The 14,703-nt window shown below is 32.4% G+C and overlaps 2 protein-coding genes and 1 pseudogene across 2 annotated transcripts; 2 read left to right on the forward strand and 1 right to left on the reverse strand.

The window, feature by feature from the left end:
- Positions 1 to 385: 385 nt before the first annotated feature.
- On the reverse strand, positions 386 to 2,035 carry LOC107636948 (uncharacterized; annotated as a pseudogene).
- Positions 2,036 to 5,706: 3,671 nt separating this feature from the next.
- Positions 5,707 to 8,681, forward strand: LOC148568868 (uncharacterized). Its single transcript, XM_088484803.1, has 5 exons — positions 5,707 to 5,717; positions 5,797 to 5,941; positions 6,035 to 6,302; positions 8,521 to 8,578; positions 8,621 to 8,681. The coding sequence occupies exons 1-5, from the start codon at positions 5,707 to 5,709 to the stop codon at positions 8,679 to 8,681; spliced, it is 543 nt and encodes a 180-aa protein (XP_088340929.1).
- Positions 8,682 to 8,950: 269 nt separating this feature from the next.
- LOC148568869 (uncharacterized) lies at positions 8,951 to 14,049 on the forward strand. The gene is made up of 10 exons (XM_088484804.1): positions 8,951 to 9,063; positions 9,192 to 9,462; positions 9,547 to 9,756; positions 10,369 to 10,390; positions 10,481 to 10,692; positions 10,807 to 11,028; positions 11,239 to 11,433; positions 11,478 to 11,760; positions 11,803 to 11,864; positions 13,753 to 14,049. The coding sequence occupies exons 1-10, from the start codon at positions 8,951 to 8,953 to the stop codon at positions 14,047 to 14,049; spliced, it is 1,887 nt and encodes a 628-aa protein (XP_088340930.1).
- The last annotated feature ends 654 nt before the right edge of the window (positions 14,050 to 14,703 follow it).

A 14,703-nucleotide genomic window follows, 5' to 3' on the forward strand; every position in this document is an offset into this window, starting at 1 on the left:
TAAAAATTTTAAGATGAGAATATTATATGTCCATGTTTGGTTCAAAGTTTGAAAAGTTATTCCCAAGTAAATTTGATTTCAGGGAATTAAAATACCATCATTTCAATTCCCACCTTTTCCTTGGGTATATTTAATTCCTATGAGAATGGAATCTTTGTAAAAAAATAATACTTGAACCACACATCCTCTGATAGTAGACCATATAGGATTTCTCCAATTAGTACAAAAAAAAAAGGTGATAGGAGATTACTTTGTCTTAAACCTCTCTCTAAGTCAAAAGATTTTGTTGTTGTCCCTTTGACAAGAATAGACATAGAGACTCTCAAACGACATTATATCCACCTTCTCCATATATCACCAAAATTAGATCTGTATCCATTCTAAATTAGGACAATTCAACCCCTGTAAAAACACCCACGCTGGCCCCTATCTGTCCCAAAAGTGAGCCATCGTATCCTCTTATCAAACTTACCAAAAAAATCCTATGTGGCAGTTTATAATCCGACATTATGAAAGCTTCTCGTTCTTCTCTTACTACTCCTAGTTTCTCCTCCACTGAACGTTCCATACTTCACCATCTTCCCAACCCATGACTTCTTCGTGGATGGGCTTTCATGAGACAACAACGACGACGGCGACGTCAAAGAGTTCATCTTTTGGCAAAGATACCCTTCACGGTATACAATCCCTGCTCCACCACTTTTGGTGGCGGCGACATGAGCGGATTACCATCAACACAGAGTTTCTGGAGCTTGTTGAGGCAGCAATAGAGGGAGATAAGGAGGTGATCCTGTTGTAGCTGATGTCAAATTCAATGAGAGAGAAGAGGAGGCCAACAGAGCAAGGAAGAGAGCAAAAGAAGTTATGGCTGATGTTGAGGATTTCGAGGCTGACGAGGTTTTCAAGGTCGTGGGGAGGGAGGGGAGGCAGTTGAGGCCGGCGTCGAGGACCTTGAGAGGTGAGGTGTGAGGTGGAACGTGGAAGGAAGAGGAGTTTGTTGGAGTTCACTGGTAGCTTCTTCAGCTTTCTCAGTTCCAAGCCAATGTTTTCTGGAAGTTGTATCAGTTTGTTGAAGTTGGAATTCAGTTCCTCCAATGATCTACAATCGTCAATGGTTTTGGGAAGGTATTCGATGAGGTTCCGGCGACATTCAAGACATTAAGCTTGCAAAGGCAGCCAATGGGGTTCGATAGTAGAGATGGCAAAACTCCCTAAGATGCGAGGATCCATGCAGGGACTGCCGTGAATAGAGATCCGACTGTGGAGAATTTTTTCCGCGGGATGGGGGACGAAATTCTCCCGAGGTAAGTGCGGGACCCGAGGGGGATCCCCGCCCCGTCCCCACTAATCCCCGAAATTCTAAATTTGCTTAATTGTTCTTAATAGTTTATTTCTCATATATGATTTTTAGTTATTTCACATGTCATATATATATATATATATATAGAGAGAGAGAGAGAGAGACTCAAAATTTCTAATCCTCATTTGCATAACCCTTCTTTAGTTCATATATCTCCAACGTCATCCATACTCCATCCAACCTCTCTGCAGCCACCCCCTCGCCACTCTCCCGTCTCACCGCGTTGTCACCCCTTACCGTTCCATCACCCTCACTATGTTGTTCTCTATATTCGTGGTGTTTCTTTCCACAATTCTGTCGTCGTGTCCATTCTCCTCTCTGATGTTGTGTCCCCCACCTTGCCATGACATCTCCCACTGCGTCATTTTGAAAGTCACCATCTTGACGTTTGAGCTTTTTGTATAAAATCTTGTTGTTTTTGTATAGGATGGATACTTTCAGCTCTATTCCTATAGAAATTAATAATTAGTCAAAACTATTAGAGAGATGGGGAATGGGGTCCCTGCGAAAAAAATGGGGCCTTGTGAAAAATGTGGACGGAGATAGGGAGTAAATCTGGGGCAGAGATAGGGAGTAGGGAGGCATCCCCCGCCCCCGCCCTGCCCCATTGACATCCCTATTCGATAGGCTTCTAAGCTGGTTCGTGTGCACGTCCAGCACCACCACATTCACCATATCAGCACCAGTAACTGTTACATAGGATTTTTTCGTCAAGTTTGGTCAGGAAATACGATGGAGGAGCCGCAATAACTCACTTTTAAAACAGACAGGGACCGACATGAGTGCATTTTTTGACAAAAATCGTCTTATCCTAATTTAAAATGGACAGAAACCAAATTAAATGTTCACTCTAAATATATGGGATAATTTGGCATGAAGATTAACGTCCAATTTTTTATAGAAAAATTCTAACGATAATATGAATATAGCATTATAAAATTATTGATTTATCAAAATTTGGAATGTATTGTTTTTCATAGGGTTAAAATTTTAGATTTTCAGATTTAGTTTGAAATTTCTTCTTTCTCTTTCTCTCCATTTTATTTTATTTCTTTTTTTACATTGGACTAATAACTATATCTTTTATTTGGTTTTTTTTTTCAATATATCATCTATTCTATTATATAAAAATTGATTTTCTGCACTTAATGATGGAGCTAACGTGGCATGTTTCTGAGAGTGTTTTCTGATTTATTTTTTTAATTATGTAAAGCAAATCAATTATAACTAATTAATGATATCAATTAATTAATTTGATTATACATTCAAATCTCACCATTTATTATCATTTATATAAATTGATTAATTATAATTAATTATATCAATTAATTAATTTAGTTAATTATATTAATTATTTGATTTGATTTTATTGGAGTAAATATCATATTATTTCAGTAAATAATAAATATAATAACAAAATATATGAATTAATTTAATTAGTTTATTTTTTTCAATGTCATCTATTTATACGAGATCATAATGTCTTTTTTACTCATTTGTTCTCTTTTCTCTCTTTTTCTCTCCCTTGTGTTTAGGGTACAATTTTTATAATTTATTTAATTTTTATTTCTTTTATCTTTACTTATACATTTTATTTTTTTATATTTTTTAAATATTTTTGTCTATTTTAGTTTCTCATTATTAGGCGCATATTTTTTTCCTTCTAACTTTTGATTAACAAAAGAGATATGTCTTTTTTACGGTGTTTTAAAATAAAATGCATTATAATTTCAGGTTATTTCACAATTAACAATAATGCTTGATTATTTCTTTAAAAATAAATTACATTATGATTTTAGGTTATTTCACAATACATAATTAATGTTCATAATACTAAATTACTCTAAATTTCTATTTTCGATGGTTAGTAGTTAATTCCACATTGAAAAGATTATGTTAAATTATTGAATAGTCCAAGTATAATTAAGGTAGTTAATTTAGTTTATTTGTTTATTAATATATTTGATCGAAAGCATGAATGATAAATAAGACAAGAAAATAATTTAAAAAAATAAAATATTAGTAATTACTTAAAATAAATAAAAAATAAGTTATAGAGTATTATTTTATTTAAATTATTAATAATTAGAAGAATAGAAGGTCGGTAATTATTTTAAATAGACATTAAATTTAGTTTTATGGTACTAATTTATTTGAATTGTTAATAAAATTTTATAATTTTCAGATTTATATCTATTCAATTTATGTATTTTATTTTATTTTACTTTAACAAAAAATTAAAACGTGTCTTTTTAATTATTTTTTTAGAAAATATAGTGAAATGAGTTATATCAATTATAATTAATTTATTTTTTTTATATAAAAATCGGATGTCTGCACTTAATGATGAAGCTGACGTGGCATGCTTCGGAGAGTGTTTCCCGATTTAATTGTTTTAACTCATTCAATACAATTTATTGTACTGACTTAATTATATCAACTAATTGATTTGATTAGATATTTAAATATTAATATAATTAATATAATTTATTATAATTTATATTATTTAATTAATTATACTACATTAATTATAATTCGTTATATTAGTGAATTAGTCTTTTCACTTATAAAGTCTAAAATAAAATAAATAAATTGTTATTTATTCTAATTAAATTTATTTATATACTATATATGAATTAACATTAATTTATAATACATAAAACTTGTGGATCGTGAAAAAACGCAAATCAGAAAAAAAATGCATACAATTATAGAAGAATTAAATCTATCCTTTTTATTTATTTTTAACCATCGTTTTAGATTTTATTTTTTTTAAACCATTGATAATGGAATTTTTATTGATGCTAGATAAAATTATAGAAGAATCTACAAAGCAGGATAAATTATTGCTCTTTCAATCAAATCATACCACATGTAAAAATAAATCGAATTTACATATCTATATAGATTAAATTGAATAAATTCGATTTAGGCAAATATATAGTAAATTGAATTCATAAGGTTCGAATTACATGCAACTTCTGAATAATTATAATGACATGAGTATTGTATATAAAAATTAATACAAAAATAATTTAAATTCCGTACAATATTTTTTATGTATTTATGAGCTATTAAAAATGAACGAAAAAATGTTATATGAAATTTTAATTTTTTTGTATGGGTTGTTATATAAAATACTAATATCATTATAATTATTTATTAAAACAGAGTACAACTAAGATTTTACTAACAATTTTAAATATTATATTTTTATAAAATTTTAAAATTTTTTATTATAAACACTTTTTGTAATTATTAAAAATAATTTTATAAAATTTAAAAATGACTTAAAAGATGTTATGAATAAACCGTCTAACAAAAAACTGATTACAAAATCGGTCGAATCTGTAATTACTTGATGAACCGTTAGAACGGATCGATTTTTTTAAAGGGTTTCTGGTTTGTTAATAACTCCTCCAAACGGTGCCATTTTGACTTAAAAAAAATGAATCCCCAATGGCTTAAGCTCGTAACCCGTAACGCAGTCCCACTCCCACATTCCTCGCTTCTCCTCTCTGAAACTGACGTGAAATTTTGATATTAAAAGAGAAACCCTAACTCCCCAAATCGCAAGTCCGCAGCCACTGCAGCGTCAGACTGAGAGAGAGCGTGCTGAGATAGAATTATCTATTATTGTAGTTAAAATAATAGCAGAGGCTGAAGGTCAAGCGGATGAAGCAATTGACTGAGGATCATAAAAGGAGAATGCTTATAGTAATGGATGCAGGGTGAAAGAGATAAATGGCTTGCTGCGATCAACACAATCTTTGGTCATATTAAAGGTACTGTTAACAAATCTTTTGAGAATTATATCAGATTAAGAAACAAAAAATTGGTGATATATATCAAATTTTATTCTCATACCCTTTTTATTCTGTACCTCTTGAAATGTCAGTATCTATGATATAGAATGATTTGACAACATACAGAAATAAAATAATTTCATGCTTTTTTGAAACTTCTTGTGATTTACAATACCTAATTAGCGTATGTAAATATGGTGATTTCCTCTTTAGCATATATTGCTTCTTATTTTGATTTTTTAAAATTAAACTCCAGTTTGCGATGTAAATGGAACACAATAAATGTTGGCCGTTAATTTATATCCTAATTTTGATAATTATTTTATTGATATGATTCAGATTCTTCAATTCTGAATAGTCCAAAAAAAAATTTTTTAGTTGGATTTTGATAGAAACGTAAAGATTCTTGCAATCCATAGCAATACTGGGGTTGAACAGTGCTGTGACTCTCTATAAGTATAGCATAGGTGATCACCACACTTACTCTTTATCTATACTAAAATTCATAATATTTGAGTAATTTTGTAGTAGTAGGTAGCAATGGCAGCTAGGTGAGTTCATGTGCCACGTGGATTGTTTCACAATAATATTTTTTATCTTTCACTAAATATGAGGTCCTTGATTTCTTAGGTATGATCTCATCAAGTGTATCAATGCTAGTCCAGCGTATAAGGTGTGGAAACTCAAAGTACGTGTTATTAGACTTTGGACCGTTTCTCACTTTACAAAATCTGGAATGAAGGCACCTATTGAGATGGTTGTCCTTGATGAAGAGGTAAAATTTTCTCTTTACATTTGATATTTATTTTGGTAATGAATGAGCAATAAACCTCATTTATCTATGACTCTATAAAATTAATGCATTTAGGGGGATACAATTCAATGCACTGTTAAAGACATATTTGTTCCTATCTTCGAGGGCCTACTCGCTGAGGGCAACGTGTACGTGGTCACTAATTTTGGAGTTACTTTGAATACCATCAAGTTCAAGCCTACTAGACACGAATTTAGAATCCACTTCAAGAGGGACACGATTGTGCATCTGGTACAAGATTCTTCAGTTCCATTGAACGGATTCAATTTTGTTTCATTCAAAACAATTCATGCAGAGTCTAAAGAAGATGGTTATTTAGTTGGTAAGTACTTTGTTAAATTAATCTATAATGCATGTGTTTAATTCTTTGAGGTCTAATTTTTTAATTCTATATAGTGTTATAACGGAGATTAATATATAATGCATGTATCACCTTTTTTTTTTTTTTGTATTTCAGATTAGTAATGCAATTATTAAGAGAAATATAATTCATCAATAAATTAGAATGATTAAAAGTTTAATTATATTGTATAGACACAAGATTGATTAATTAAGATTAAGGCGTGAAAAAGAAAAAAAAGTTACAATACGTGATTTTGCTTTTCTTGCTAATATATAAAAATACGTGAAAAAAAATTAAAATATCACCATTTAAAAAAGTTATTAATTATGCATATGAAAAGGGATTAGGGAATATGCATGGATATAAGAAATAAAAAATTATTGCTTGATTGTAGAATAAAAAATAATCATATACATATAAAAAAATAATTATAAAAAAATAATTAATATATGTAACTTAAATATTTATATGTACAATTAATATATATATATATATATATATATATATATATATATAAAGAAATATTTAGAATTATTTAACAAAATTAATATATATGTATGTATACATAAAATAAAAAATTATTTTAATTTATGAAAATTACACATACGATGACATTAATAATAAAAAATAAAAAATTATCGAATGATTGTAGACTCAAAAAAAATTAATCATAATAAAAAATAATTAATATATGCGATTTAAATATATATATATATATATATATATATATATATATATATATATATACTAAATAAAGAAAATTATTAACTAAACAATTGATATATACGTATAAATAATATAGAAATTAGTATGATTTATGAATATTATTATGCGTACGATGGTATTAATAGAATAACAAAATCATTGAATGAATGTAGGCTAAAAAAATATTTTTAATCAAAAAATTAAAAATAATTAACATATGTGACTAAATATACATGTATAGTTAAATAAGAAAAAATTTAAAATGATTTAAACAAAATAAATAAATATATCCTACGAATAAAAAAAAATTAATGACTAAACGATCAATATAACTGGTAGTATAAATTAAAAAATCATTAATTAAAAAAAGAAATAATATGTTTTTAATTTTGAAAATAAAACGTAAATAATTATAATATAATAATTTGTTTAATTATTAATATTTATAATTGTTATTTTAATCATAAATTTAGAAAAAAAAGTATATTAACAAAAACGATTGATAACTGTATTAAGGTTGATACACTTAACACTAGATTAAGAAAAATGAATGCATAACATGTTACTTTTTTATTAATCAAATTATTACAATTCAAATTAATTTCAATAAAATAATTTAAAATTATAATTTCAACCTTATCGCGTGCATAATACAAATTATTGAACAATTTATTATCATGTACATGTGATAAACCCTAATTTTGTGGTTCATCTTGTGTAGAATTTGGGGGGTTTTATCAATATTTTTCGCACTTATTCACATGAATTGCATGGTTTTGTGTTTTCTTCCTAATTTTGCTTCATGGTTGAAAACATGCTTCTTTTACCTTAAAAATGCTATATTTTAATCATCTTCTATTACCATTCGATACCGTGATGTGTTTGTTGAGTGAATTCAGGATTTATATGACAGAAATGGTCTAGAAGATGGAAAGGGAGTATGCACAAGTGGGAGGAATATGGAAAATGGAGCTTTGGAAGAATCAGCTGTGACGTGCACGCGTGGCCGACGCGCACGCGTGGGTGCAAGAAGCTAGGAATGGCGCACGAAAATTGACGCGTTCTCGTGGATTGGCGAAATTTCCAGCGACGCGTACGCGTGAATGCCGCGTACGTGTGGATCGTAAAACTCAGACGACGCGCACACGTGACGCTCATCACGTGACCTCATTAATGAAATCGTGGCAGGCGATTTCTGAGGGGCTCCAGGCCCAAATCCAAAGGGAATATGCATGGAAAAGACTCAATAACACTAGGAAAAAAGAGGGGGATCAATCATTGTAGACTTTACACACATTTTGGCTAGACCTCAAAGAAAAGGACGGGTGAATCTCCGTTAATTCTGAGATCAAATAGATTATTCCAACAATTTCTGGTAGATGCCTACACAATGGTGGAATCAGAGAGGTTAAATTTTTTAGGTGTAAATAACCACAATTGAGAGTTGATAAATATAAATGTTTGCATGAAAGTCTTATAAACGGGGATGTAGATGCTGCAAGGCTTGGCAAAAGAATCATTCTTCCCAGTACTTTTACCGGTGGACCTAGGTATATGATGAATAATTGTAAAGATGTATTTGTAATTTGTAGATACGCAGGATATCCTAACTATTTTATCACCATACCTGTAACCCTGAATGGGATGAGATAAAAAGAGAAGTGACTCCCATTGGATTGAAGGCAGAAGACCGTCCTGATATATTGTGTCGAGTTTTCAAGATCAAGCTTGATGGTTTGATTGATGACCTAAAAGAGGAAAAAATCTTTGGCAAAATTTTGGGATGTAAGTCTGTGTTTATGCAACGCTTTATTAAAATCTTATGTTGTAATGCTTTGCTCATTTGTCTTTTTCAATTTTCAGACGTTTGCACTGTAGAGTTTTAAAAGAGAGGGCTTCCGCATGCACATATCCTTTTATTCATGAGTAACGAGTTCAAGCCACAAACACCAGATGACATAGACAAACATATAACAGCTGAGATTCCTGATGAAAATGAAAGGCCAAATTTATATGGAGCTGTTCAAATTATATGGTACATGGTCCATGTGGTCCGTACAAGAAGAATTCACCTTGCATGAAGAATGGATCCTATTCAAAGTTCTATCCTAAAGAGTTTAGACAACGAACACTTATTGACAAGGCCGGATTTTCCAAATATAGGCGTACTGATAACGGTCAAACAGTGAAGAAAAGAGAATGTATACTAGATAATAAGTTCATTGTTCCGTATAATCCAGAATTGTTGCTCAAGTTTGGGTGCCACATAAATGTGGAATACACATGCCAAACAAGTTCTATTAAGTATCTGTTTAAGTATGTACACAAGGGTAATGACCGCGTAACAGCTACTCTATACAATGCGGGTGATCTGTTAGAAGCCACACAAGTTGTTGACGAAATTAGGAATTACTACGATTGTAGGTACATTTTGGTATGTGAGGCAGTCTGGCGCCTATTTGGATACGAAATCCAAGAGAAAGGACCATTTGTGATTAGACTTCCATTCCATTTGGAGGATGAGCAACCTGTGGTTTATGGTGAAACTTCTAATGTGAATGATATCGTCGAAAGAGCAATATCTCATAAGTCCATATTTTTGGGATGGATGGCAGTGAACATGTCATATCCCTATGCTCGAAGTATGACTTATGCTGAGTTTCCAACCAAGTTTGTTTGGAAGGACGATTCTTCAAAGTGGTTTTCTCGAAAAAAAGGCTTCGCGAAGGTTGACTCATGTACCTGCAGGTAATGACGAGTTTATATTCAATTTTGATCTTACTTATTTAATGATTTAAATTTAAAATCTTAACAGCCTGTACCCTACATCTATTTTATTCGATTTATCTACACTAGAAAATAAATGTTCAAATAACTTTCAACAGTTATAATCTGTAGATTATACAATTTTTTATTTTTCTATATTTTTTAGGAAAATTATTCTTATGCGGATGTGTAGCTACATAATAATTAAAATAGCGTAGCTTAATCCATTTAACAACTTAAAAGTCGGATTTTAACCAAGTTTTTTGCAGCAAATACCGAAGAATATTACCAACGAATTCTCTTGAATACTCAAAGAGAATGTATGAGTTTTCGAGATATAAGAACAGTAGGAGGAACAATTTATGCTATGTATAGAGATGCATGCTTCGCCCTTGGACTCTTGCAAGATGACAAAGAATTCATTGATGCAATTAAGGAAGCAAGCTCATAGGCCCCAGAATCATATGTTAGGAGGTTATTTGTCATTCTATTAACATCCAACAATATCTCAAGATCAGAACATGTCTAGGATAGATGTTGGCATGAACTCTCAGATGATATGTTGTATCGATAGAGAGCCGTGATGAACATGAGGGGTGAGTTTTTATTAATTACAATGATAAAAGTTCTTCCTTATTGATCATTTTTAGTTTGATTGAATTTTTACAGTATCGTATAATATGCAGAGTTAACAATGTCAGATGATGAGATTAAGCAGTTGTGCTTAATGGATATAGACAAGATCTTACATTCCTATAGTAAAACCTTGAAAGACTATCCTCCTATGCCTTTAGCAACTGAAGTTGATAGTTCTTTGTTAACTAAAAGGGTTATTAGGGAAGAGCTAAACTTTAACAGGGATGATTTAAAGAAAAATGCCTCAGACATGTTAGCCATCGTAACACCTGAGCAGAGATATGCATTCGATAAAATTGTTACAGCTGTGTATTGTGATGAAGGGGGTTTTTTCTTTGTGTATGGTCATGGGGGTACTGGAAAAACATTTCTCTAGAACCTTATATCTGCTGAGATTCGCTCAAGAGGTGATATAGTGTTAAATGTTGCTTCAAGTGGTATTGCATCTTTACTTCTTCCCAATGGAAGAACGGCACACTCAAGGTTCAAAATACCGCTGAATATAACTGAGGATTCTGTATGTAACATCAAACCTGGTTCCCCTCAAGCAATGTTGCTGTTGAAAGCCAAACTTATAATTTGGGATGAGGCTCCAATGGTTAGTAGGTACTGCTATGAAGCGCTTGATAAATGCTTGGGTGATATCATGAGGTGTTCTCCAATATATAAAAAAGATTTTTCCTTTGGAGGAAAAATGGTTGTACAAGGTGAAGACTTTAAACAAATTCTTCCTGTCATTCCACGAGGATCGAGACAAGATATCGTTCATTCAACCGTGAATTCGTCTTACCTTTGAAAGTTTTGTCAGGTGCTCAAACTAACAAAAAACATGAGACTCTCTGTAGGGACGACTACTTCAGATCAAGATGAGACAGAGCAATTTGGTGAGTGGTTATTGAAAGTTGGTGATGGTCTAATAGGTGACAATATGGATGGTGAATCTGAGATATGTCTTCCAGGAGATATTGTTATTCCTTCTTCGGACCAGGCATTTGATGAGTTGGTTCATTTTTTTATCCAAATATTTTGGAAAATATGTCCTCAAAGGATTTTTTCAAAGCAAGAACTATATTGGCTCCCACACTAGACATCATTGAAGAGGTCAACAACCATCTGATGGCTATCATTCCTGAAGGGAAAAAATTATATCTTAGTTTGGATTCCATTTGTATAGATGAAGGGAATATGGAGAGTCAACTAGATCTCTATGGTCCTGAATTACTGAATAGCATAAATTGTTCCGGTTTGCCTCCATATAAATTAATACTCAAGGTTGGTGTTCCGGTGATGTTACTGAGAAATATTGACCAATCCAGTGGTCTTTGTAATGGTACAAGGCTATAAGTTAGGAAGCTTGGAAATCATGTCATAGAATGTGAAGTCTTAACGGGTAACAATGTTGGTCATATTGCTTTGATTCCAAGAATGAATATGGTACCAAAAAATGAAACCGTCCCAGTTAGATTCAAACGAAGACAGTTTTCCATAATAGTATCGTTTGCCATGACAATTAATAAGTCTCTGGGACAAACTTTATCTCATATTGGATTGTACTTGCCCAAACCAATTTTTACACATGGCCAACTATATGTGGCACTTTCAAGAGTTAAGAATAAGAGAGGTTTAAAAGTTTTATTTATGAATCATGTAGGAATGTCTGTAAATTCAACCATCAATATTGTTTATAGAAAAGTTTTTGAAAAAATAGTATTCTAATGTAAATATTTTAATTTTATTTTAAATTCTGTATCAATGTATAAATATTTTACTTTAAAAAATATAAAATAATTATTACTCACTTTTTTTAAATTAAACTTTGATTTTGATAATAATTTTATAAATTTCTTAAAATAATAATTATTTTATATTTTTATTTTAAATATCGAAGTATATAATTTTTTTTTACTTTTATAAATTTTTTTATGCTGAGCACGAGTTCATACACTAGTTGTTTCAAAAACTTATTAGTAAAATGTCACATTTTTTAAATAATTTATTTGAGTGCTATCGTTTTATCACAATGATGAGTTAAACCCTAAAATGATCCATGAGATTCACAAAATGCACCGATTTAGTCCTTGACTTTCCAATTGCACTAATTAAGTCCTCCAGATTGAAAAAAATGCATCAACGTGGTCCCCCTCATATTTTCCGGTCATGTTTGTTGCCGGTGGGAGTGACGTGGCGAATGAGTGCCACGCTGGAGGAGTGTAAAACGTCGTCGTGTTGGGTTTTTGCGCTAAACCCACTAATAGACGATACCGTTTCAAGTAAGCATGTACAAAACATTCAAACCCCCTCCCCCAATATTCAAAGATCACTTCGTCTTCTTCATCTTCCCTTGAACTGAAAGCACCAAACCCTGGCATTGGAGAACCCTGGTGTGGATTTTTGGAGTGAAACAATTTGGAATTCAAAGGAACCTGGTCAATATTGGCTGAAGATCGGTGAAGGAAGGAGCAAAGATTCTGTGTGAAATCCCTTGTGACAGAGGTAGGCATGCAGTATATTAGATAGTCTTGTTTTGTTTTACATAGTGGTAAAGTATTCATCGTTATGGATTTTACTTGGGAAATTGGTGTAGATTGATGGGAAACCATGGATACTATGTTAGTAGCTAGGGTTTTTGCATTGGGTGGTGCGGGTAGGGGTTATCGGAATGCTCTGTTTTCAAACCAAAAATATGGGCATTTCTATAATGGCATAGTGACTGAAGTAGTTGTTAGTTAGGGTTTTTTGGAATATGATCTATTGTTGTTTGCTGATGCGATATGTTAGTAAAAACCGTAGATAGGGCTATGGTCACGGTTTTAGGTGGGGTGACCATAGAGTCTATGGCCACGGTGAAAAACGTGACCATAGATAGGGCTATGGTCACGGTTTTAAGGAAGGGTGACCATAGAGACTATGGCCACGGTGAAAACCGTGACCATAGCCTTATCTATGGTCACGGTTTTAAGGAGGAGTGACCATAGAGGCTATGGTCACGGTGAAAACCGTGACCATAGATAAGGCTATGGTCACGGTTTTTTACCGTGACCATAGATTAACCTATGGTCACGGTAAAAAAACGTGGCCTAAAGTGTCAGATTTTGAAAATTGAAATCGTGACCATAAAAACCGTGACCATAGCTCAAAAAACTGTGACCATAGACCTATAGCCACGAGAGAATAGACCACAGTAAAAAATCGTGACCATAGGTCCAAAACCGTGACCATAGATCTATAGTCACTCTTTTTACTAGCTATGGTCACGGTTTTTTACCGTGGCCATAGGCCTTTTTTTTTGTACAACGTTGTATATTTTTTTTTTTCATTGCAGATGGAAAAGTTGCTGGATATAATGTTCCATCATGGTGGAACATTTAAGAAGAATGGTGATGGAAAGTTGGTTTACTCACCTGACAATAGAGCTTGCTTAGGAGATTTAGATGAGGATACACTTGACGTCTTCTTCATCAGGAACTATTTTAAGGAGTTGGGATATGACAAGGTAGTTGAGTGCTGGTGGTTAGTTCCGGAGAGGAGCTTGGAGGTTGGATTGAGAGCTCTGACCACTGATGATGAATTAAGGGAGATGTGCTTCCATGACCAGGAAAGAAGAAGAAGAAGAAGATGATGATGAAGAAGAAGGTAGCTGACGAAGAACTGCTGCGCTACTTGTGAGTTAGGGTTTAAAAAGGGGTCAGGGACTAAATTGGGTCATAAAAACTTTCATTTGCCACATCAGCCAGCACTCATTTGCCATGTCACTCCCGCCGGCAACGAATATGACCGAAAAATATGAGGGGGACTACGTTGATGTATTTTTTTTAATCTGGTGGACTTAATTAGTGTAATTAAAAAGTCAGGGACTAAATCGATGCATTTTGTGGATCTCATAGACTACTTTGGAGTTTAACTCTCACAATGATACTTCATCCTGGGAGGCGCCTAACTGCCTAGCGCCTTACACGTGAAAAACACCATTGCAGACGTGTCTTCAGAAGAAAAAAAATGTCTACGCATATATCCCTCTATTCCCTTCTTCCCTAATGCTTTCAAGTAGAAAAAACGCCAAACAAGAAAGCATCTCTCCCTCCACGTACCAACATGGAATCAAATTGTTCCCCTGACTTAATAAACCGAACACGCTCATTTACTAGAATCAGTTGCTCTCATGGCTTATTATGAACAATCCATAGAGCAACTATTTTTCTTTTTCATATTATGCACAATCTATTTATTTTCTCCCTTTCATGTTTTTTTTGTAGCTTATGCACATTTCATTTTT

Source organism: Arachis ipaensis, chromosome B4 (genome assembly GCF_059453495.1).
Source record: "Arachis ipaensis isolate K30076 ecotype BB chromosome B4, ASM5945349v1, whole genome shotgun sequence".
Taxonomy (NCBI): domain Eukaryota; kingdom Viridiplantae; phylum Streptophyta; class Magnoliopsida; order Fabales; family Fabaceae; genus Arachis; species Arachis ipaensis.